Source organism: Stomoxys calcitrans, chromosome 2, assembly GCF_963082655.1.
Source record: "Stomoxys calcitrans chromosome 2, idStoCalc2.1, whole genome shotgun sequence".
Classification (NCBI taxonomy): Eukaryota; Metazoa; Arthropoda; class Insecta; order Diptera; family Muscidae; genus Stomoxys; species Stomoxys calcitrans.
This window is the reverse complement of record NC_081553.1, coordinates 181,893,386-181,915,853: the sequence shown is the minus strand read 5'-3', so window position 1 is coordinate 181,915,853 and position 22,468 is coordinate 181,893,386. Positions and strand designations below refer to the sequence as shown.

The following is a 22,468-nucleotide window of genomic DNA, read 5'->3' as shown; positions in this document are numbered from 1 at the left end:
TAAAGTAACTGTGAAAAATTTGTGTTTTCAGCTGTGAAAAACGAATATTGTACCAGTCTTAATGAATAAATATTTTTGAAGAAACATTAAATTTAACTGTTCCATTGTACAGACCTCGTGGATTACAAAAAAAAAGGTTTGCACTTTGAGACAACCCAAAAAATGTACAAAAAAGAAAATCAAACAAAAAGTAAACTTTACTTTTATTGTGTTTTTTTTTTCGGTTATTAATAATATTAATGGGTTTTATTGATACTTTTTCACTTGATCATAATTTTCTTTTCTTTTTGTTGTGTTGTGTTTTCCTTAAATATAAATTAAAGCCAAATTTTTAGAAATTTATTTAAAATTAAAGAGAGCTAAGCTAAATATTAATTTGTTTATTTTTAAGAAAAAAAACACTATATAATTTATTAAAAAAATTACTTTTGCTTAAAATGAGAACGTAAAAATAAACAATACTTAAGCCTGTACTAAAATTTTTCTCTTGTTTTGAAATAAAATTTTAAATCATAATATCATAACGGAAGCAGATTATTATAACTGTTAACTGAACAAGCAATTTTAAACATTAACAATTGCATTGACATTTTTTTTTTTTGTTACCTTAAGGGGAAGGGTTGGTTAATTTTAACTTTTTGTTTGCTCTGGGAGTTTCTTCATTGTCGGCTGTAGTGTGTGTGTGTGTGCATGTGTATAGTAATAGGTTTAGTACATAACAATGTATGCCACAAATCAGTCCAAATAGTCGAATTTCTTTCTCTTTTTTTCATTTAAGTAGTTTAGTTAGCATAGAAGTATGGTCGTTTCAGTAGGGAATCAAAAAATAAAAGTAAATACACAGATAATCTTTATGTTTTACACCAACGTAAGTATGTAGATAGATGTAGAAGTTAGTAAAGTGGTGCTGCGGAAGAGATGAACCACTCCTGTGGACGACAAGGGACTGGTTGTATGTATGTTTTGTTTTTTATGTATTAGAAAAATGTTAGAAAAAGTATAAATATAAAATGTGTGTTGTTGTTTTTGCATCTCTCCTAAACATAAAAAATATACAACATTATATATATTTTTTTTAAAACAGCAGTCCATCGTTTTTAATTAAACCTTGCTTCTCCCTTTGAGGAGCGGGAGAAGGTAAAGTGTCACATCGTTTTTCTGCTTGTTTTGTGATTCTTTTGTTTTTCTTGCTTCTGTATTTAATAGGGGTTTGTTTATATCTCTTATGTACTTCATTCTCTTCTCATTTATCGTTTTCTTCTTCTTCTACTACTTTATATAAGTTTATTAATAAGTTTTACTTAAATTACCTGTTCTTTACAATTGCATTTTATCAGGCTTTTGCTATTACTTGTGTTGTTGTTGTTGCTGTTGCTCATATTTATTTTTATGTTGTTGTTGTTGTTGTTATTATTAGTATTATTGCTCTTAAGTTTAGTAATTCCCGACATACCTCACATACGCATACCGCTACTATGCCCAGCGCCACCGCTATGGCCCGAACTTTGCAGACTCTCATTCGACCAGGAGGCTTGTGGCGATGATGTTACTGGTCCAGGCGATGAAGACGATGTTGCCGACTTGGGTGGTGACGAAGTTTGCAAATTGTAACGGGCATAGAATAGCAGATAGGGGGTAATGGTAATTTTGCGTGCCGGCGAGAGCAATTCTTCGAATTCCCTTTGTGTCATGGCCTTAATTTTATCATCATCACACATATACCATATGGGCTCAGAGCCATTGTGTATTTGAGATGCGTATGACGCCTTGGTGGCTCCTCTTCCTGTACTGCCATAACCCGATGTGTTGCTGCTAGACGCCGCTACATAGGGCTGATGCATGTTGTTGTTATAGTTTGCATTAGCATAGCTGCCGCCAGCCGAACTGCCATTGGAATAGCCGGTCGAATCTTCACTGAAGTCGCTGGCATTGGTTTGACTATTATGCAGATAATGCAATTGCTGTTGGGCCGTCAAACGCATGGCACAACAGCTAATACTTGGACATGTTGTGGAGCATTGTGATGCTGCTGTCGCCGATGTTGATGAACTTCCGCCGCTGGAGGCATTATTCATGGTTAGCTTTCCTATGCCATTGGTAATGGCTTTACTGCTGGTCGTTAAACCGTTCAGATGTTTAACATTTTTGCTCATATCGCCGCTGCTAGATGCCTTGTTGCGACCAAATTTCATTATTTTCATAAAACTTGTAGTGCTGGAGGAAGAACCTAAGCTCGAAGCATTCGTTGATGAAGACGATGTCTGACTGTTGGCCGCTTGCGTTTGACTGCCTGTCAATGTTGAGCCATTGCCACCACCACTGCCACCGCCATTGGTTCCAGCCGCCGCTGCCGCCCTTTCTTGACTAGCTCTTCGCCTCTGCTCCTTGGGGCAATTGATATACTCATTAGCCCAATCCAGCGAACATGTATAGGCAATGTAGTGGCCCACCGACATAGTTGCCCCCACATGTGTTATAACACTGTACAGCTTATAAATGTGCAATTTGTTGGCATCACTTAGTTCACAGCATTTCGAACAGAAACATTGTAGCGTAAACGATGTGGGAATGTAACTGTTGATCTTTTCCATGCCGCCAGAGAAACGGCTTAACTGGATAATTAATAGACGCGGTAAGACCTCATAGGATATAGAACGTATAGCTTCGGTGTATCCACAACATTGTTCACAACGATATTTATTTTCATTGCGAAAATATTCGCGCGTTATGCAAGAGTTCTGAAAAAAAAAAATAAAAAAAAGGGTAATTCATTAGCATGTCCGCCTATGACGCCGAATGCCAGGTTTTGAATCCTGGCTTTGTTGTTGTTGTAACCACATTTGCATGTGGAGGTGGCGATCCTCTTCATGCTCCTGTAGATGAGCAAGCGGAACAGGGTGGCCATTGGTTATTTAAAGGCGCCAATAACTTGCCTTGTCATTTCGAGCATCATAGGAACTCAAAATTTGTACAAGATCCGGTCCTCTCACAAAGACTCTCCGTTCCATATCGTTGAATGTCCGCGACTGCTGTTGCAGCTACTTTACTTTGAGCTTTAACTTGAATCGGACTGCACTCATTGATATGTGAGAAGTTTGCCCCTGTTCCTTAACGGAATGTTCTGGCCAAAATTTGCAATTTCGCCCCTGTTCCTTATTAGAATGTTAATGGGCAAATTTGCAATTCACATTTTCAGATTTATATGCTACTTTTTCGAACCCTACCATCTAAAATCCCATTCTCACCTGTATAAAGGAACTCGGCCTATCCATATTATATTCGTTGCTCTCGTAGCCCGCTTGCGGTACAGGTACAGCAATATCTATCATCGTTTCCTTTTGCTCTGTAATTGTTTCACAGCTTAAACACTTGGTTGTGGACACCGTTATGCCCTCAAAATCATCGTTGAAGAAATCCAAACCCAATTCACGAATTCTACCCTCCAAACGTTGTTTGTCTTTCAACAGTACGGCAAGTGGAGTTGATGACGCATCTATCTCATCGTTAGCTCCCAATTGAGCAGCAGACGTTGAATTTGAGGGCGACGTAATTGAAGATGAACCACCAGCTGCCGAAGGCGGCGATGTGGACGCCGATGAATTGAGATCATTCGAATTCAAATAGAAGTGACTATTTGATTGGGGTGTTGTGTTGCCAGTAATTTGGTTATCTTTTAGAGGAGATTGAAGGCGGGAATTTTTGGAATTTTTCGTTTCATCTTTCCGTTTTGATTTACGCGAGAAAAACAAGGACGACTTTGAATTGGATGTCAGTGAGCTTAGGGCTGACGAGACAGTCATATTGTTGCTATTACTGCCGCTGTTATTGCCCCCAGCGTTGCCGCCAACACCGCCACCACCAACAACATTGGAGTGTTTCATATCACGTTCCACATCATCGGGATTGGAAATATATCTAAAAAAAATAGATGACCAAAAGTTAAGAAACTGAAAAAACTCGAAATAGGCTACAAGTTACCCATTCATTATCACATCTGGACATTCCGCTATGGCTTTAATTAGGGTTTGACTCGTTTCTCTAATGCTGTTAAGAAGACACATTAGAAATTCATGGGCATCCTGTTGTTGGTTACCCTCAAAAATACTGCTAACATCTTGTATAGCATGCAATAATGTATCGGCATGGTGCGGTTCCGTCGACTCATTCATTTCATTGCGATATAAACTCTGATATAATTCATGCAGCTTTTCGGTTAATAACTGATGGCTACTTTTCTGTGTGACTTGCGTTAGGGCCGTCGCCGTCGATGAAGAGGAGGTCGTGGCCGATGCTACCGTATTCGACAGGCCACCAACAACTGCGTTGGAGGCATACTGCTCCATGGAAGCCAAATCTTTGCTACTCCAACTTCGGGCATTCTCCATGTGCACAGCACTCATGCCCCGACCCAGGGAAGACGATTTTGCTCGCGCTCTGGCTATATTTTGTTGCAATGCATTCAAATCGGTCAACAAGTGATGGAGGTTGTGCAAGAATTGTGGAGCGAAACGCAGCGTATATACCACCGAGTTAAGGTAGCATGTATTACCAATGTTGCACAATGTGCCCATGGTGGGTGCATGATTAATGGCACTGCCATTACCCAGTAATGCTGAAGAATTGGAATTGCCCGCAATACCGGAACCACTGGTTCCCGATAGATAGTATTGATTGGTCATATCTTGACTATCATTGGAATCGCTCATTACCATTGCGGTGCCGGAACCACCACCACCGCCCGAAGAACTTGAACGGGATGTCGACATGTAGCCATTGCTTACAACACTGCCACCACCACCACCTCGACCATCGCTGGCCGTCTGATATGGACGCTCATACAGAGACATAATACGTGGCCGTTTTTTCGAATTCGTACTTCCTGCTTCGATGGGCAAGGGTTTTAGAAAATCGCTGCCAGTTAATTGCTTTTGTCCTCCACCCACAATGCCTAGATTATGTAGAGATCGGTCAGCAGTTGCCCCCGCTGCAGCAACGATGACTGCAGCTTGCGCTGTTGCTGTTGCGCGTCTGGAACGAGCTGGTTGTATATTAAATCCAAGTAGGGCCGCTTGATTTCGCTTACGCTTGGTAGTTGGTTTCTTAACCTCGTTATCACTCAATACCTCTATTAGATTCAATGTTGCCTCATCCAAAGGGGGAAATACTACAACAATAGAAGCATATAACAATTGGTTTGATTAGAGACATGTATGTATGGAGGGGGCATATGTTCGATTGTTTACAGAAAGTACAACCTTTTGCATATCTCCAGCGCTTTTTTTTTATTCATATATACATACGGCCTTATTCACAAAACTTAATGTAGATTTGAAATAGGTTTATTCGACAGGTTTTTCTTATAGAACTGTCAAATAAATCTATTTTAAGGCTTACTCAAGTGAGTCGAGTCACTCACTTCAACATCTGTTTGCCTTTATGAAATCAGCTGGTCTTGACACAAGAGCGATCGGTAGCCACTCATTTTCAGTGAAAAAAAGTAAGTGAAACAGACAGTAAAGACCTGGTTATGCTCTCGTAAATGTACCGTAAATGTAGAATAAATGTATCGTAAATGTAAAGAGGCAATTATGCTCATTATAAAACGTAGCATTTGACATTAAAAACGAAATAATTTTGCTAACAAAAAATAATTGATGATGAGGGAGGGTTTGACGTCGGAAAAACGGCCCTCCACGAAGTGTTGCGACAAGTCGAGACGTCTCTCCTACTGAAGTAGTACGCGATGGCGACTTTCTTGAATATTGAGTAGTCATTTAATAACGAGGAGAAGGGTAGACAGTTTCCGCTGGCCCCCGAGTGAACTCACATTTGCATGGTGAGCAATCCCTTCAACCTAATCCTAAACTATTAACAATAATTTGTGATAAATTCCACAGAGAAATCATAAAATAGGAGAAAAGGAGTTTTCTACATTAAATTTTTGGTTTTTGAAATTTATTCAAACTTCAAATTTTGTCAGCTGAGACGAAAACGGAACGCAAAATTTTGTTTTTACTGAATTCTACTTTCCGGTTACGGTCGACAGACGTTCGGTAATCATTTGTATGTGCATTCATAAGCCAAAACTAAAACGCTGACACGTTTTCCTACATTTACGGTATGTTTACGAGAGTATAACCAGGCCTTAAGTTTTGTGAATAACGTCGATAAATTGCATTAGTAAGCAAATTTACAAAAACATCAATAAAAAGTTGACATAAGGTTGGGTTAGGTTGAAGAAGGATGATAACAGACATTAGATATCTAGGTTTTCGCGTTGGCCATAGGCAAGTTGAGATAAAGGTATGGCATTTAAAATAAATCATGCAAGGATTTCGAAACAAGGAACAGATTTCAAACCGAGTATCTTTAACTTAGATTTTTATAAAAAATTCCATTACAATTTTTTTTTGAACATTTTAACACATTGATAGAAAATTGAGTAAAATTTCTTTTAGATGGATTTACGACTAGACCATTTTCTTCAGGCCACTTTGCTCCCGTACGGAGGGATTAAAGGTTATCTTTAAAATGCCAGGAGACCTCCTCCAACCGTAAAAACAACAAAGTTATACGTCAGCATAGACGAGCACTTTCTTCGTGGTATTGGAGGCATTACACCATCATTAGGAGGCCCCCGTAGCGCAGAGGTTAGCATGTCCGACTATGACGCTGAACGCCTGGGTTCGAATCCTGGCGAGACCATCAGAAAAAAATTTCATTTCCTAATGCTGGCAACATTTGTGAGGTACTATGCCATGTAAAACTTCTCTTCAAAGAGGTGTCGCACTGCGGCACGCCATTCGGACTCGGCTATAAAAAGGAAGCCCTATATCATAGAGGTTAAACTTGCATCGGACTGCACTCATTGATATGTGAGAAGTTTGCCCCTGTTCCTTAGTGGAATGTTCATGGGCTAAATTTGCAATATACACCATCTTTAGGTGGCCGTCTACTGACAAATCTCAAAGGATCAACAAATCCTAAGCAGGTCGTAATACATCTTCTCCATCACCCATTGCAGATGACGAGAGAATCCTGCCTAGTAAGGAAAAACGGCCTAATTAAGATCCGGATAATGTAGCTAACTAAACTCGTACCGTATATGCCCTGCATGCAAACGGGATTCTATGATACCAATCGCTTATTTACATGCCCAGAGAAACGAACTAATCAAACTACCGAGTCACTGCGGAGCTCTTCAATTGAAGCGGCCACATTTCTGAGCTAGATATTGTGATCATAGCCGTGTCGGAATAATTTCAGAATGAATCATTCGTTATACTAAAAGCGATCGTGAGTGGCTACAACAACAACAAAAACAATGTCTCCTATTAGGTTATATTACGGTATTATTAACGCCGGTTTGTCATTCACCCTTATATTCCGGTTGGCGATGACCTAGTCTAATTTTAAAATTTTTACGAAACTGTATTATTTTTCGTATCACGCAAATCGAATTCAACTGTATAATTTGGTGAAAGAGTTTAGTGTATCATTTAACGGCAATCTTAAGTACATCACACCTTTTCTAGTTTAAAGAGTATGAAGCTTTCTTTAACATTTTTTTATTACTTACTGCAATTTATTTCTCTTGCAGTAAATATCAAATGCGAATAAGCTACAGAATATCACGAAATGTCAAAATCGTATATAGGCCTTCAAATCAAGTGAGTTTCTATGTAGTCAATGTTTGGCACTTACCAGGTGACCGAAATCTTTTGAATGAATGCTTTGCCGTTGCAAGTTAGGAATAAAGATAGCCTGGCCAGCTATTATACCTTGAGCCAAATTAAAAGATTCCCTCTCTTTATTAGCGAGAGACATAGAATTAGGCGAACCTAGTCTCTCAATAAAATTTATAGCGAGGAGAAAATGTTTTTGGAGGCATATAATTTTGCTATGGCCTAGCAAATGTGAGATATGCAAAATGAGATCGGGTTGTCCTCAACATCTGAATCTGTAGTCTTCGTTAGAATATACACACCAGTCGCTCGACGGATAGTGGAACTTTGTGTGGTACCTCAATCAGTCGAGGGTTTAGTAGAAGACAACGTACTACGGTCTGAAAAAGACTCCCACAGCCTTTGGGTCTGTAGAGTTAATTCCAAGGCCAATACTGGATTTTATAACTGCCGCTCTACTTTAAAACAGACGCAGACCGATTGTATTAGGCTGATTGACCCGACAGAGTCTTTCGTCGGCAAGGGCTGCCAACACACTGCTACAAAACAAACATTTCGAGGATAGTAGATAATCTTTCCGACTGACAAAAATTGAAAAAAAACACCTTTTTTGAGATAATTTAAACTCGAAATATGTATGTTTTTGAATAAAATTGGTATATGCTTTTCGTAGAAAACTTGATCTTTTGTTCATCAAACATTTGAAAATTGATATATGATAGAACATTTTATCGAAGTTTTTTACAAAATTCACTTTACAACAAGTTTTTATTAGAAATAGGAGACCAGAATTTTGTTAGTGACCATGGGACATATAAAGCATGGACATATCACACAATTGACAGTAAGGCATTAAGTTACAAACATACCTTTCAAGTAACTGAAGATTCAATTAAATTTATTATGAATATCCTTTTAAAAAAGGAACTTCTTGTTGGTAGTGAGCGACAAATTTTTGTGTAATTTTCACTGAAAAATTGGGAAATCAAAAAATTTTAGATATAAAAATTCTATGATTATTTCGAGAAGATATGAGCATTGTGTAAATGACAATTGAATGATTTTATATATATTTTTTAAATGGAACCTCAACCTGTCAATAATGATTTTGTGCCAGAAGCCACCAAGACCATTCCCATACTAAACGGAGAGTAAAACGCAAATAAATTCACTACATAACTTAAAGAGCATCTCAAAATTTGCCGAGAGTTGATGAGTCCTTTTGGACGAAATAGTGCAACAACGGTTGGTACCCCTAATAAGAGTTCTTCGAAGTAGAGGGAGCAAACTGGGAACATATACGATTTCACAACAAACATTGGCAAATATGGTCAGGAGAACACACCTGTCTTGATAACGCCGTGGAACACAACAAAAAATTGCAGGAAACAAATTACAGGTAATTACTTTTGAGGACATTTGTCGAAAATAAGTTTCATTGAAAAAAGATCTACAGAAATTCAAGCAACACAAGTTAAAAATAATTTTATATTATTTGCCAAAATTTATGTCAAGGATTTCTGGATATGTATCATGTATACGCATGTTTTTTCAGTGACTTATAGTCAAGTTTGGTAAGGAACATTTTTGTCTTGACTAGAGGTGTGCACGTGAATCATGAGTTGTGTCACGTGTCACGCGTGAATCACGTGATTTGTGAGTGAGATCCAAATCCAATCACGCGATTGTGCGTGACCGTGGTTGAATAAAAATTCTTCGTGTGTGAGTGAATGAAATCCCGCTCACGACACTAATCACGACTCACGAGAAATTCGCGACTAATGAGAAATTAACGACTCATGAGAAAAATCACCACTCACGAGGCAATCACGACTCACGAAACATACGGCATTTTAACGTACGAAATCAAGTTTCATAACCTTTTGTTCATAAATATTATGAAAAGTTTTATTATATTAATGAAAAAATCATAAATATAATGAAAATTCTTAATGAAAGAAAATGTATAAATATGATCGTTTAAGAAAAAGATTTTATATTTATGAATCTTTGTTTCATACATGTAAAGAAACTTTTCATAATATTAATAATTTTTATCAAAAATATACAAATTATGTTATTGAAATCAGTCCACGTAGGTATACAATGAAAATTTGATGGGGAGAATTTCCAAGTCAAGTTCAACTAAGCTACTAAATGTATACTTGGAAGACATTCAGCATTTTGCCACTTTCCCCGTTTGTTGTTTATTTTTGCTCACATGCTTTTGTTTTGTGCAAAAGAAATAATGAAAAAACACACACAGGCATACCTATATGCGTGAAGCGATAAGTGTAAAAAGTAAGTTCTGCCGATAATATAGTGTTTTTTGTCCCGAACTGACTATGCAAGCACAGGTGTACGAGGAATTGAAATTTGCACAAAAATGGTAACCTTGAAGCAATATGTTTTTCAATTGTGAAACACTAGTGTTCGTGTACAGCGTCGGTTTTATGTATCAGTACGACCCAGCCTTCCCAGAGCCTGGTCAAGAATCGATACTCCTTTTCCACATGCAACTGTGACAACACAGTACCTAGATTTATCTATAAATTTTATATCAATAAATTTAACTAAATATCCAAACTTTTGGTTTTATTTTTCTTTTTAATAGCTGTAATGTAAACATTTGATAAGCAGTAAACCAGCATTCATTCTATGAATATAATAAATATTATTATAAAAGAAAGAATACAAATTATAAGTATTATGAATTTTTTCTTAAATCTTATGAAAAATACTCATAAATATTATGAACGTTTTTTCATAAATGTTATGACAACTTTTCATAAACTATATATTTGATTTTCATAAACATTATGACATGTTTCATTGAATTGAAATTTATGAAACGTGTTTCATAAATGTTATGAAAAGTTTCATTGGGACGTTCGATCGGCGACGTACAATCGGCTGCCATGAAAAGCTTCGTTTTTATGCGGAGTATAGCTGCAAATGCGTCCGCGGCCAAATTGCGACTTTGAGAGGAGAGGATTAAGGTGGCACTGACTCTTATTTATATACTGAGTGCCAATGATACTCGAGATGACAAGGCGAGTTATTGGCGCCTTCAAATAACCAATGGCCAACATCAGTGTCTGTTCTCAGGTTAGGGCGGCTTGAGGCGAGTGTTGGATCTTGGAGCAAGTGGCTCGCGACATCGAGGGATACACGTGAGATCCCACAAAACCCATGCGATTGGGTCGCTGAGCCAGTAACCGGCCACGGGAAAATTATAAGAATTACTTTGAGACAGAAAATAATAGAAAAAACGGACTCCCCTAACGTTGACTACCCACGCAAACGAAAAAAGAACCATGTTTTACGGATCTGCACGTCTCTTGCGATATGACAAGGCATATGAAACTACTACCGCAAACACTAATGGTCATGAGTCTCTTGTATATGCGGTGGGATGATCAGTGTTTGTTAAAACAATGCAAAACAATGCAAAAGCTCTAAAACCTATCAAGAAAACTCTAATTTTAAGCTAGGAATTCCGTGCTTCAAAATCTTTAATTTTCAATACCACTTCCCTAAGTTGGTTCATGTCTGGTATTGTTGGTTGGTTCATGTCTGGTATTGCTCCAACGTCTCATCATCTTCCTCGCTTGCTCTACACATGATATCACTTGCCGCACCGATTTTACATAAGTGAGCTAGAAGTCCTATGTACCCCGTTATAATACCAATAACTGTACTGACCTCCTTCTTACTTCCTTTCAGTAATAACCTCCTCTTCTCACGATCTGGATCCCCCAATAGGATTTTCGGCGTCCTACCGACCGTTTCGATGTTCCACAATGTTTCATGCGCATTCGTCGCCCACTCCCTTAACTCGGACTACGTCAACCCGAAAGGATTCGGGTTAACCAAGTTTATTGACGGCAGTACTCTGACCTTCACCCAAAATGACCTTCACGCCAAATCGTCTGCCCTATCATTTCCCCTTACTCCGTTATGGCCCGGCACCCAAACGATGCGGATTTTGCCATCCTCAGAGAAGGCGTTAATCTCCTTCTTACACTTAAAGACTGTTCGTGACCTTACCGTCCTTTGGTTGTTATTGCCCTTATGGCAATTTTACTGTCGGTAAAAATGTTCACACTCGAAGTCCTCGCTTTAGCACCACACCACTTCACGCATTCCGTGATCGCCCGGACCCCCGCCTGCTGGACCGTATTATGGTCAAGCAGTCTAAAACAGATCTCAGTCCCTGTGTTCTCAATGCAGATCCCCAGGCCCTCTCTGTCCTCTAGGTTTGAGCCATCCGTGTAACATGATCTTCCAGATGGCAATACTAAGTTTCCGTCAATCCAAGACTGTGGCAGCAGTGCCTCGTACTCGACTTCAAGGTTTATCTCAGGTATCCAATAGGAAACCTCTTCCCTTCCTTCCAGGTTTACTATCGTCGACTCGATTATACCGCGGTGGTATGAGCTGCTCCCATCCTCAATCCATTCTCCCATCGCCTTAAGCCGCAGTGGTTGCCTCACACTTAATCTGTATGCCAATGGGTCGGATATCTAGAATAGTCTCCAGTGCCCTAGTGGGCGTGGTCGTCATCGCTCCGCCTATGCCAAGACAACATGTTCTCTGAACCTGTTGTATGGTCCTTATGTTGCACTTTTTCTCCATAGCAGTCCACCTCTCGAAGATACATATAAAATCATTAGTTTTGTCATTACATCGAAAAAAAATCTCAAGCGTACTCAAAAATTTGCACAAACTTTTAAAGTCGTTCGTTTCCCAGTAAGAGAGGGTGAGAGCGAAAACATTTGGAGAGTTTTGTAAATGAGAGATTGCATATTTCTGCTGGTGTTTTTTCTCTAGCAGAAGTTTCTCACTCTCCTGCAACTTTTTACTGGCAAATTGTTATTGGATAAGTACGCGAACACTCCAAATATTACGCAGCAATCGGTAAACGAAAAAAACAGCTGTATTAATTGGGACGATTAGTCACTAACCGGCATCCATCTGCCGGTTAAGGTTTATCGTTAGGATAACCAAAAAGCATATATTCAGAAAACCAAGAATATCGATACGAAGAATGAAAAAACGGTCAAAGTTTATTTTTTGTGTGCGATTTTCAAAAACCTTGGGAACACAATCGCACATAGATTAGCACTTCTACAAAACTTATCGCCCTGATAAACGTCGTTTGGACTCGACTATAAATATGGGTTGGCCCTATTATTAATCTACAAATTGAATAACTGATATGAAAGAAATCTCACCTACGTTCGCTAACACTGTGGTCTGGGGTGGGAAATTTCAGGTTACCAGTAGAGCAAAAAAACAAATTTCCAGTTCTCAGACTCTCCCTTCCAACCCCCAAATTGGCTGCGTACAGTGGTGTAGTCGAAAGTTCTTGAAACTTTGGAATTTATATACTTTTTTTGTTAGATAAAAACAATTTCTTCAAATACCCAAGAATTTTAAGTTGTGTTTTTGGTTAAAGCTCTGATTAATGCATAAATAAGATATACGACAAGTTTTGTAATTATAAGCAAATGGTATTACAAACATTTTACTCTGTTTCAAATTTTCATAATAAGAAAATTACCTCTTCTTCTGAAGAATCCTTCGTCTTTATGTTGATTGAATTTATGGTCGTTGTTGTCGTCGTCCTGTTTCTTGCCGATTTCTTCTGCGGCAAGTGTTTTTTGCGAAACGTTCTCGTCGTTTTTGTGACCTTTTTGTGTTTGTTGTTGTGGCTGTGTAGCTTTAGTTTGGTTGTCAGCAAGTGCAACAACAGGGGGTTTTCTTGTCCTCAAAGTATCCAGGCGGGCTTTAACCTCGTGCGGCTGATGATAGTGTCGCTTTTTTCGTTGATTGCGTTGCTGTTGTTGTTGCAAGGGAGATGATGTAGAAGTTTTGCTTGATAACTTTTCTTGCTTCTGGTGTTGCTGCTGAATTTGTTCTTTTTGCTCTTTTAATGGGGTATCAACTGCAGCATTAGTTGTGGTAATTGCTGCTGTTCGTGTTGTCGTAGCAGCAATGGTACTACTTGGCGCTTCTGTTGCAACAGAATTGGTAGTGTTGTCTGTATTACAATTTGTAACATTAGAAGACGAAATGGAATGTTTTTTTATTGATGTTGTTGCTGCAGTAGCTGCTGCTGTTGGTGTTTGTGTTTTATTTAAATCTCCTGACAAACTTTGAGTTTCTGATATATGAGTTTCAATAACAATGGGATACAATGTAGATAGACGAGTTGCTGATGTTAGTGATGATGTTGATGACGATACTAATGCTGCTGCTGTTGTCGTTGACAATGAGTATGATGATGATGAAACGATTTCTGCTGTTGTCACTGTATCTACTGCTGCTGTTGTTGGTGCAATATTGTTGTTGTCAATGCCTAAAACAATGTCGTTGCTATCGCTTGTGACAATGCTTGTTGTATTGTCCCGCTTGCCACTTTGAGAGTCGCTTTGTGAACTTTGTTCAATGATTTCGACTTTTTCCTTACTACCTAAATTAGGGCATGCAGTATTATCCTCATTAGACGATTTCACTACAATACTCTGTGGTGAAGCGATTTTACCCGTCGCCAAGTGACCAGCCTTCTCAAGTGTAATGCTGGTCTGAGTTGGCCTTGTAGCGGGACCAGACGATAGAAACAACGACAACGATGAAGTTGAGGCTGTCCGTAAATGTTGACAATTAATTGGAAATTGGCAAACCTTGGTTGCTATTGTTAAGGTTGTTGTTGTTGTTGCTGTAGCTGTTGTTGGTGATGATTCTGCTGTTTTTGATGTTGTTTTGATGACAGTAGAATTAACATCACAATCGTCGTCACAGTTTCGATACCCTCCTCCGGTAGTAGTATCAGCGTTTTCTGCTGTTCTAACTTCAGCTTTCTTCGTTTGCTTTTGTTGTTGATATTCTTTGAGAGCCGTTTGCTGATTGCTGTTATTTGTATTCTTCTCTTTGTTATTGTTATTAATATTCCTTTTGGTTTTGTTTGTTGTCAACTTCACTCGAATTGGAAGACTTTTTCTATTTTTATTCGCTTTCTTTGCAGCATTTCTGGGCATTTTTTGTAAACCTATAAAAAAAAACGACACACAGGCAGACAGACACACATTGAAAAGAGGAATTAAATGAAATCAAATATTAATGTGAAATTATTCAAATTGGAAAGTAAATTCTTAAATGTATATTCTACTGGTGGAACATGCTGGGAATAATTCGCAAGCGACGGCAATTAAAATGGTTTACTAGTTTGTTAATACTTAAATAATTATATTTCTAAATACAAGTGTGGAAAAGCAAAAGACGGGCGGAATCGGTCATAAAATACCCTAAAATACTCCGTGAATACCTTGGAATATTTTCGCATTTTTTTAGGGCTTTTAAGAACTGACCCTTTATGAGACAGTTATGTTTACGGTATATAACAATCCGTACAATGGGTCAGGCAGATGGCATATGACTGGATCAGACCTAGGAGGAGACTGAAATCTGCGTTTACGAGGAAGACATAGAATGGCCAATTCGGCCAATTGTCAAATACTTGAAAGTCATCTTGGATAGAAACCTAACTGGAAGTGGTACATTGAGGATCATACCGACAAGGCACACAGATGCTGGATACTATCAAAGCAGGTCTGAATGGTATTGGAACTACCAGGGATCGTACAACATGAGGAAACTAGGTTCAAATAACGTGTTGGCAAAGGTGTTGTAGTCTGGTGGACGGCGCTTAAAAAATCTACTGTTCAATATTCAGACTGATAGGTTGAATTTGTGTTTGCATCAATGCTATATTTAGAACGACACCATCTGATGCACTACATTAGATGCTTCACCCAATGCCGCTAGGAAAATTCCTGGGGCCACTGCTGTGAACACTTTGGTCAAGCAGTGGCTGCGAACCAAAGATCTACATCGCATTTGTGGTGCAACGCATATATACATATCTTGTTAAGTCAACTTAACTAACGGAACCATTCAATTTTAGTAAACACACTCGGCACGGGATAGCTATGAGCACCACACAGGATGGAACAGTCAACTCCGATTTGTGGTTTTCATTGCTGTCACGAGAAGCTTAGCTGCGTCCACCGGTTGCGGATAGTGGAATGCTCCATACAGAGAAGCTGCAACGGCAGTCGCAAACAATCAGCGGTATCGAGCGGAGAGTCTCAGTGAGAGGCAGCGCGACACCGGCTCTTACACAACTACTGAGGAGTGGGGTGATCATTCAAACACTTATCCCTCAAAAATTATCAGCATCGTTCTCTATTCTCATATATTTATATATCATTTGAACCCCATATTGCCTTGGATATGAAATTTGTTTTCTAATCTCAAATACCTTTCATTTAAACCCCTTTTTGCAAAACTAAGCAAATATGTCCGCTTTGGGATATGGGCCCTAAAAACTATCAATATCGAGCTCCACTGTCTTGAAGATATAAATTGTCTTGGTGAGCAAGACAATTTTGTGAGTTGTTATGGGTGTGAGACATCACCTAGACATTTGGTCCCGAATGTTGATATCAGGTTCGTGGTCTGCTCCCAAATGGGGTGGTCCCACTTGGTACCTTAATTGAATATCAGATACGTTTTTTAATCTTAAATACTTTTCATTTGAGTCCCGGAATGTCGTGATTGGTCTATATATATATTTGGTAGGTTTTTAAGGTGGGGCGTCCCCCCTAGGTATCCCATCCGAAATTTGGGTGACAAATTTTTGTTTTTAGGTTACGATAAGAGAGCACACAAAATTTCGCTTAAATTGCACCACCCATCTCCGAGAACTGATGTTTCTAAAAATTGGGGTAGGGGGTAGGGTCCGACCCCCTTCAGCTATCAAAAAATTGAGTATCCTATTTTCACCACGGGATCATTATGCACCATTTGTGACAATTTAAAGAAAATCGGTTCAGCCGTTTTTGAGTCTATAAGGAACACAAAAACAAACAAACACAAATTGATTTTTATATATAAGATGAGCTATATCTATATCTGAACCGTAATGAACTAAATCTGGCCGACTTAGTATTAGGCCCACTATAAACATATGTACGGAATTTTGAAGGTCTCCTGTGTTCCTATGATTTGTTGCCTTACAACCCAGACTTTGGCCCCACATAAGATGCACTTATAAGGTGAGGTCATGGGAACAGCTGAGTACATTTTTTTTATTTTTGATTTGATTTTCCAGTAAATATAAATGTGAAATACTTGATAACGCAGCTTTGATTTTTTTTCTAAAATCTTAAAAATATGTTCTATTTGATCCAATATTCCACACATAAGCAAAAAGTTGTAAAACAATGTTTATTTCTAAAGCTACGTTGACATTTCAATTTACGACTTTGCCACTCAAGATATTTTCGTTGGGGCAAGATTTTTATTGTTGTGCTAATAAGGCTACATCTTAATTGTACCATGGGCCCCACAGTACGACATTCGCACTCAGCAAAAAGTGCTCTCTGATCACTGGGCTAAAACTTAAATCGCACTGCAATCACTGATATGAGGCAGGTATTTCCTATTCCTTAATGGAATACTTGTAGGAAAATTTTTGTCACACAAAATGGGCTGTTAAAATGCTTCCCGGGACAAAAAGGGATAAAAAAACATCAATTTTACAAAAAGGGAAAAACCACTAACCAAATTTCCCATGAAAATTCCATTAGGTTAGGTTAGGTAAGGTTGAAAAGAGAGTGCCTATGGTCGAATGAGCACGAAAGACAGAGATTACTGTCATCCGCAAATGAGTAGATTGGATTCGATATCTGACCCAACAGATCGTTGATGAAAATAAGAAAAAGAGAAGGAGAAAGAGAAAAGAGAAAGAACCGAGCCCTGGGGTACACCTGCGGTCAATTTATGCTCATTGGATGACAACCCATCTATAAGGACTCGAATAATGCGATCTTTGAGAAAGCCCGAAATAAAACGAACGAAGCCATTACCGACACCAAATGCGACAAGCTTTGATGGTAGTGCACCGTGCCAGACCCTACAAGAATAAGTTCTCCTTCTAAGGAGAATATTACTCTCCATTGAAGAACAACGCTTACTATATGTATGACATCTGGTGGATCTGGAGATCGGTCTATATAGCGGCTATATATAACCAAAATGCGACTTTATGAAATCAGAAGGTCAAGTTTATATACAAAGAATACGGAAATCATCAAAAATTGTATGGAAAATTTGTTATACCCAACATATCTACAAAACTATAAATACCTAAATAAATACCACAAAAAAAGGTATTTACCCAATAAATACCCAAGCCATCTCTATCAATAAGTAGTCATCGTACAAACATTGCCTCTATAATATCGTTGGAACATTGCAATTTTTTCATCTAACATAGTTGTTTTATCAATTTTTAAATAAATAAATTATGAAATAGAAAATGCTTTACTTTATAAGAAATTCAACAAAAAAAAAAAACATGGCCATATCTTGTCAAAATGATTAATTGACGCACATTATTTGAAAAAAGCCATAACAAATATGACGTCATTGCACACATACATATACAAATACCAATTTAAATCCGAGTGGTCAAAAAGAAAGCCAAAATGTGTTTTCTAGTCAAAAGTAGCCAAAATTGACGTCACATATAAACAAGAATCTATCAACCCAGCATACACACATATATGCATGTGTGTATATTTTTTTTATATCAATATTTCATTGATTTCCAACCCACTGTGATTTGATGAATTTACAATGAAGACTGACCAGTGTTGCCAGTTTTATCATTTTCCAAAGGAATAAAAAAAATATTGACAGGTTTTTATGACAATATAGAGAATTGTTAAAATTATTGGGTTGCCCAAAAAGTAATTGCGGATTTTTTAAAGGAAAGTAAATGCATTTTTAATAAAACTTAGAATGAACTTTAATCAAATATACTTTTTTTATACTTTTTTTCTAAAGCAAGCTAAAAGTAACAGCTGATAACTGGCAGAAGAAAGAATGCAATTAAAGAGCCACAAGCTGTGAAAAAAATTTGTCAACGCCGACTATATGAAAAATCCGCAATTACTTTTTGGGCAACCCAATGTATAGTTGGAAAAGAAAATAAGAGTAACTCACACATATTTTATTTAATATGTAATTGCTCTCAGAAAATATGCGTGCAATATTTAGAGTATCAGACTCGAGGTGGTACCAATTCAAATGACCACATTTTTGAAAATATTTGTTATTGATTCTAATGACAAACATTTCAGAATCCATTAGCTTTTGTCCGATGTGAGTCGGTAAAGAAAATAAGTTGCAAGCTGCACGAATGCTGTCGACCCCACATCAGCGCCACCTGATTTTCACCGCATACGATCAGGTACGACATCGTCTCCAGTCCTTGTTGATCAAGAAAGCTTCCTCTTGCAGGACTCTGTACCTCGTAAAGCCTATGCAAATGCAAATTTGCCCATGAACATTCCGTTAAGGAACATGTCCGCCTATGACGCTAAACGCCTGGTTTCAAATCCTGGTGAGAACATTAGAAAAAAAATTGATAAAAAATTGCCATGTAAAAGCTTTTCTACAAAAAGGTGTCGTACTGCGACACGCCGTTTGAACTCGGCTATAAAATGGAGGACCATTGGGCTAAGTTCAAAACGCAAGGAATTCTATGAAAATACCCGCATCTGTGCTCCCATCCAATTTAAACCCTACGATTTAAATAGAAAATTCTGGGGAAAGCGGAATATTCCCAGGCCAATTATCTGGAAAACAACGTCTAGACCAGTGGTGCACAAAAAAACTGTATGTGTGAGATGGTCTCTTCAAATTTTTATTCTAACAGTAAAAGAAATAAAAAAAGTTTGTAATCATAAAACGTATATAGTTTTTCTTTCTTTTCTAGCGTAAAATCAAAAAGAAAACCAGTACGCAAAAGTCGGGCGGGACCGACTATATAATACTCTACACCATCCCGTCTACGTACTACATACTACTACATGGAACCTATCTTAAGTTCTAGTCAATTTTGAATCGCTTTTTAAAAAGTTCAGCTACATTTATTACGTTTATTAGAATTCATTTCTTGGACAAAAATATGAGTCATATTATATTTTACTGAAGATCAAATCCACTGAGGATGTGTGTCACATAAACGTATGGTTATACAATTATTTTTATACTTTCAATACAAGTCAGCTGTACTAGGGATAATCGCCAGTCATAAAGTTCATCCCCATTTTCGAAAATAAATCCCCAATTTGGGAGAAATCCCCAATACTGGCAACACTGATCGCAAAACGAATGAAAGAATGAGCATAAACGTGTGAATAGGGCATGAAAGGTGGGGTAATGGAAATTGTAGTTTAGTAAAGAATATTACAAGGAACTATGACCCATCGCCAGTCCCAGACAGAAGAATACCCATAGTTTGAAGAATTCCAGTTGCCGACTCGACTTATGATGACACACTGATCACAAAACGACTGATGACACACAGGGATCTAAGTGGTTTGTTACAATTAGATACATTTGCAAACGTTACTTATTTTGCCCTTGAAATTTAAAATGTTCGCTTTTTGAGAAATAAATATTTGATCACAAATTTAGTTCACTTCTGGCAACACTGGTTCGAGCGACCTCTTGTTGGCCGGCCTTCGCCTCAACGATGTACCATTGTCAGCAACAATAGTAACGAGAATAGCTCTAGCAGCTTTGTTTGCTGCTCAACATAAAATACGTCTATCGTCGTCTACGGTAACAAATTGTCATTCAGTCAATAGCCGTCTTCATCGTTGTAGTAATGGTGTAATGAAGGTCACGCTCTGCATTCCTAATGTTAAGGTAGGCTTTAAGTCATTCTCGCCTATGGCCCTTTGTAAAGAGTGTGAACGCCGACTATTAGAGGATAGCGGAGACCTATTGCATTTATTCACACAAAAGATGTAGTAGCAAGCAGAAGGGGGATGGCATAAATAAGTGATGGGTAGTTAGATAGATGACACGCTGTCCCCCAATGAATAGCAAACAAATTATTGATGTGCGAAATATAAAAAAATATAGGTAATTGCATTGGACACATTCCTCCATTCATATGCCGCACACTACAGCAGATATAAACCGAAGCAGCAACAAAAATATTTGCAAGTACGGCGGGCATAGACAACAACAACGCACCAGACTGCACGCAGTCAGAGGCAAGTTGTTCCAGCACATTTGTCCGTATATAAAATACAAATAAAAACAACAACAACCGTTAGATGTCTTGTTATCTAAGGTTAGGTAACGTTACAATGTTGTTATAAAACAACAACAGGGGCACCTGCTACAAAAAAAATGGCAGTATCAACAATACACCACACAATAATTCATCCAAAATCCCCAAACAAACACAAACATAATAATGAAGAATTAACAAAATTTTGTTGTTACATGTCAATTATGATGATGATGAGTACATGTACCTGTGTGTGTGTGTTAAACGAGATGTTATCGGGAGAGCAAACAAGTATAGCGAGAGGGTGACGGGCCGACTACAAAATATAAAAAAGGAAAGCGGAGGGGCGGCCTCGAGAGTATTAGGAAATAAACGAAAAATAAATAATGCACGCCGAGAACTGTGGAGAAAGGGTGAGGTGAGATGGTGTTAGCCTGTGTGCAACGACAAACGGGCACAAATTCACTTAATATTAAATTGCAAATTGGGTGAGATGACTGACATGAATTTTGCTGAACCAGCACGGAAAATGATAAATGCAAAGCCACACACTCGAACATCTAACTACTCATACATACATTTGTAGATATGTACATCGTATTAGTTATTGTGCTGCACTGCGTCCTAATTTCTAATGTACCAATAAATTATTTTCTTCTATCGTGAAAAAATAGAAGGGGCAACTTACATATTCTACTCGAATGCTGCCAGACATTGGTGGCTTTGAAATCCAGAAAATCCTCTTCGTTCTATGGCCGCAACAACACTCAAATATAAAAATGTGTTATGCACTGCAATTTTTGTTCCTTCACTTATTTTTTCCCATTCACATCAACAAAAAAAAGCAAATTTATTAGTCAATAAAAAAATGGATGTTAATTTTTTTTATTTGGGGCTTTCTTTCGTCTCCAGTCGCCATACACCTTACACACACAAACACACTCTTTTGCATGTAGTTAAAAAGATGAATGGTAGTTTTCCAACAGATCACATTCCTTTTCTTCAAATCTCAAATAGAAACAAGCTCTCCCTTCTATACATATAAATTGCAAAAACAAATTACATCCAAATATTATAACTTTTTATCTTATAAAAAGGAAAAACTTTTCACTTTGATTTATTTTTTTGCGTTTTTTCTTCACTTCGTCTTTCGTCGCCTCTTACGTTTTCTTCTTTAATTTTTCATTCCACGCAAGTCGTAGCAAAAATTTCTTCTTTTTCTCAACGATTTTAATTGAAATTGCTGGCTTTATTCTTGCTAATTTTTTGCAAAACTATAGATATTCGAAATCCTCTATAGCTCAGGTATACACTATAAACACTTTATTTTGAAATTGTTTAAGTTAATTGGGTAAATTTAATGAAAAAATCCTTCACGGCCGGTTGGAACGGCTGATATTCCATTTTCAGAGTAGTGAATGGGAAAAGTGAATAAAAAGAGGTTCACATGCCGACAGTATGCGACACCTGGCGAGCATTAAAAGCTTAACTTAAAATATGAAACATTTAATGGGATGTTCACATTCAAAGACGAATCATTCAAGTATGTCGGTGGAAAATTATCGTTTAATGGCATATTATTATTTTTTGGTTGAAGCCAAGACATTTATGTCGCTACTGA

At 37.9% G+C, this 22,468-nt stretch overlaps 1 protein-coding gene across 2 annotated transcripts; it reads right to left on the bottom strand.

The window, feature by feature from the left end:
* Positions 1 to 222: 222 nt before the first annotated feature.
* LOC106092896 (serine-rich adhesin for platelets) lies at positions 223 to 22,255 on the bottom strand. Of its 2 annotated transcripts, XM_059362516.1 has the most exons (6): positions 22,012 to 22,255; positions 21,536 to 21,880; positions 13,252 to 14,739; positions 3,979 to 5,164; positions 3,246 to 3,915; positions 223 to 2,738 (listed from the first exon to the last, which is right to left on the bottom strand). In XM_059362516.1, the coding sequence occupies exons 3-6, from the start codon at positions 14,726 to 14,728 to the stop codon at positions 1,455 to 1,457; spliced, it is 4,617 nt and encodes a 1,538-aa protein (XP_059218499.1). In that variant the 5' UTR covers positions 14,729 to 14,739; positions 21,536 to 21,880; positions 22,012 to 22,255; the 3' UTR covers positions 223 to 1,454. The 2 variants fall into 2 exon arrangements, with proteins under 2 accessions (XP_059218499.1, XP_013115300.2); XM_013259846.2 differs by having other exon boundaries at positions 21,536 to 22,255.
* Positions 22,256 to 22,468: the final 213 nt, after the last annotated feature.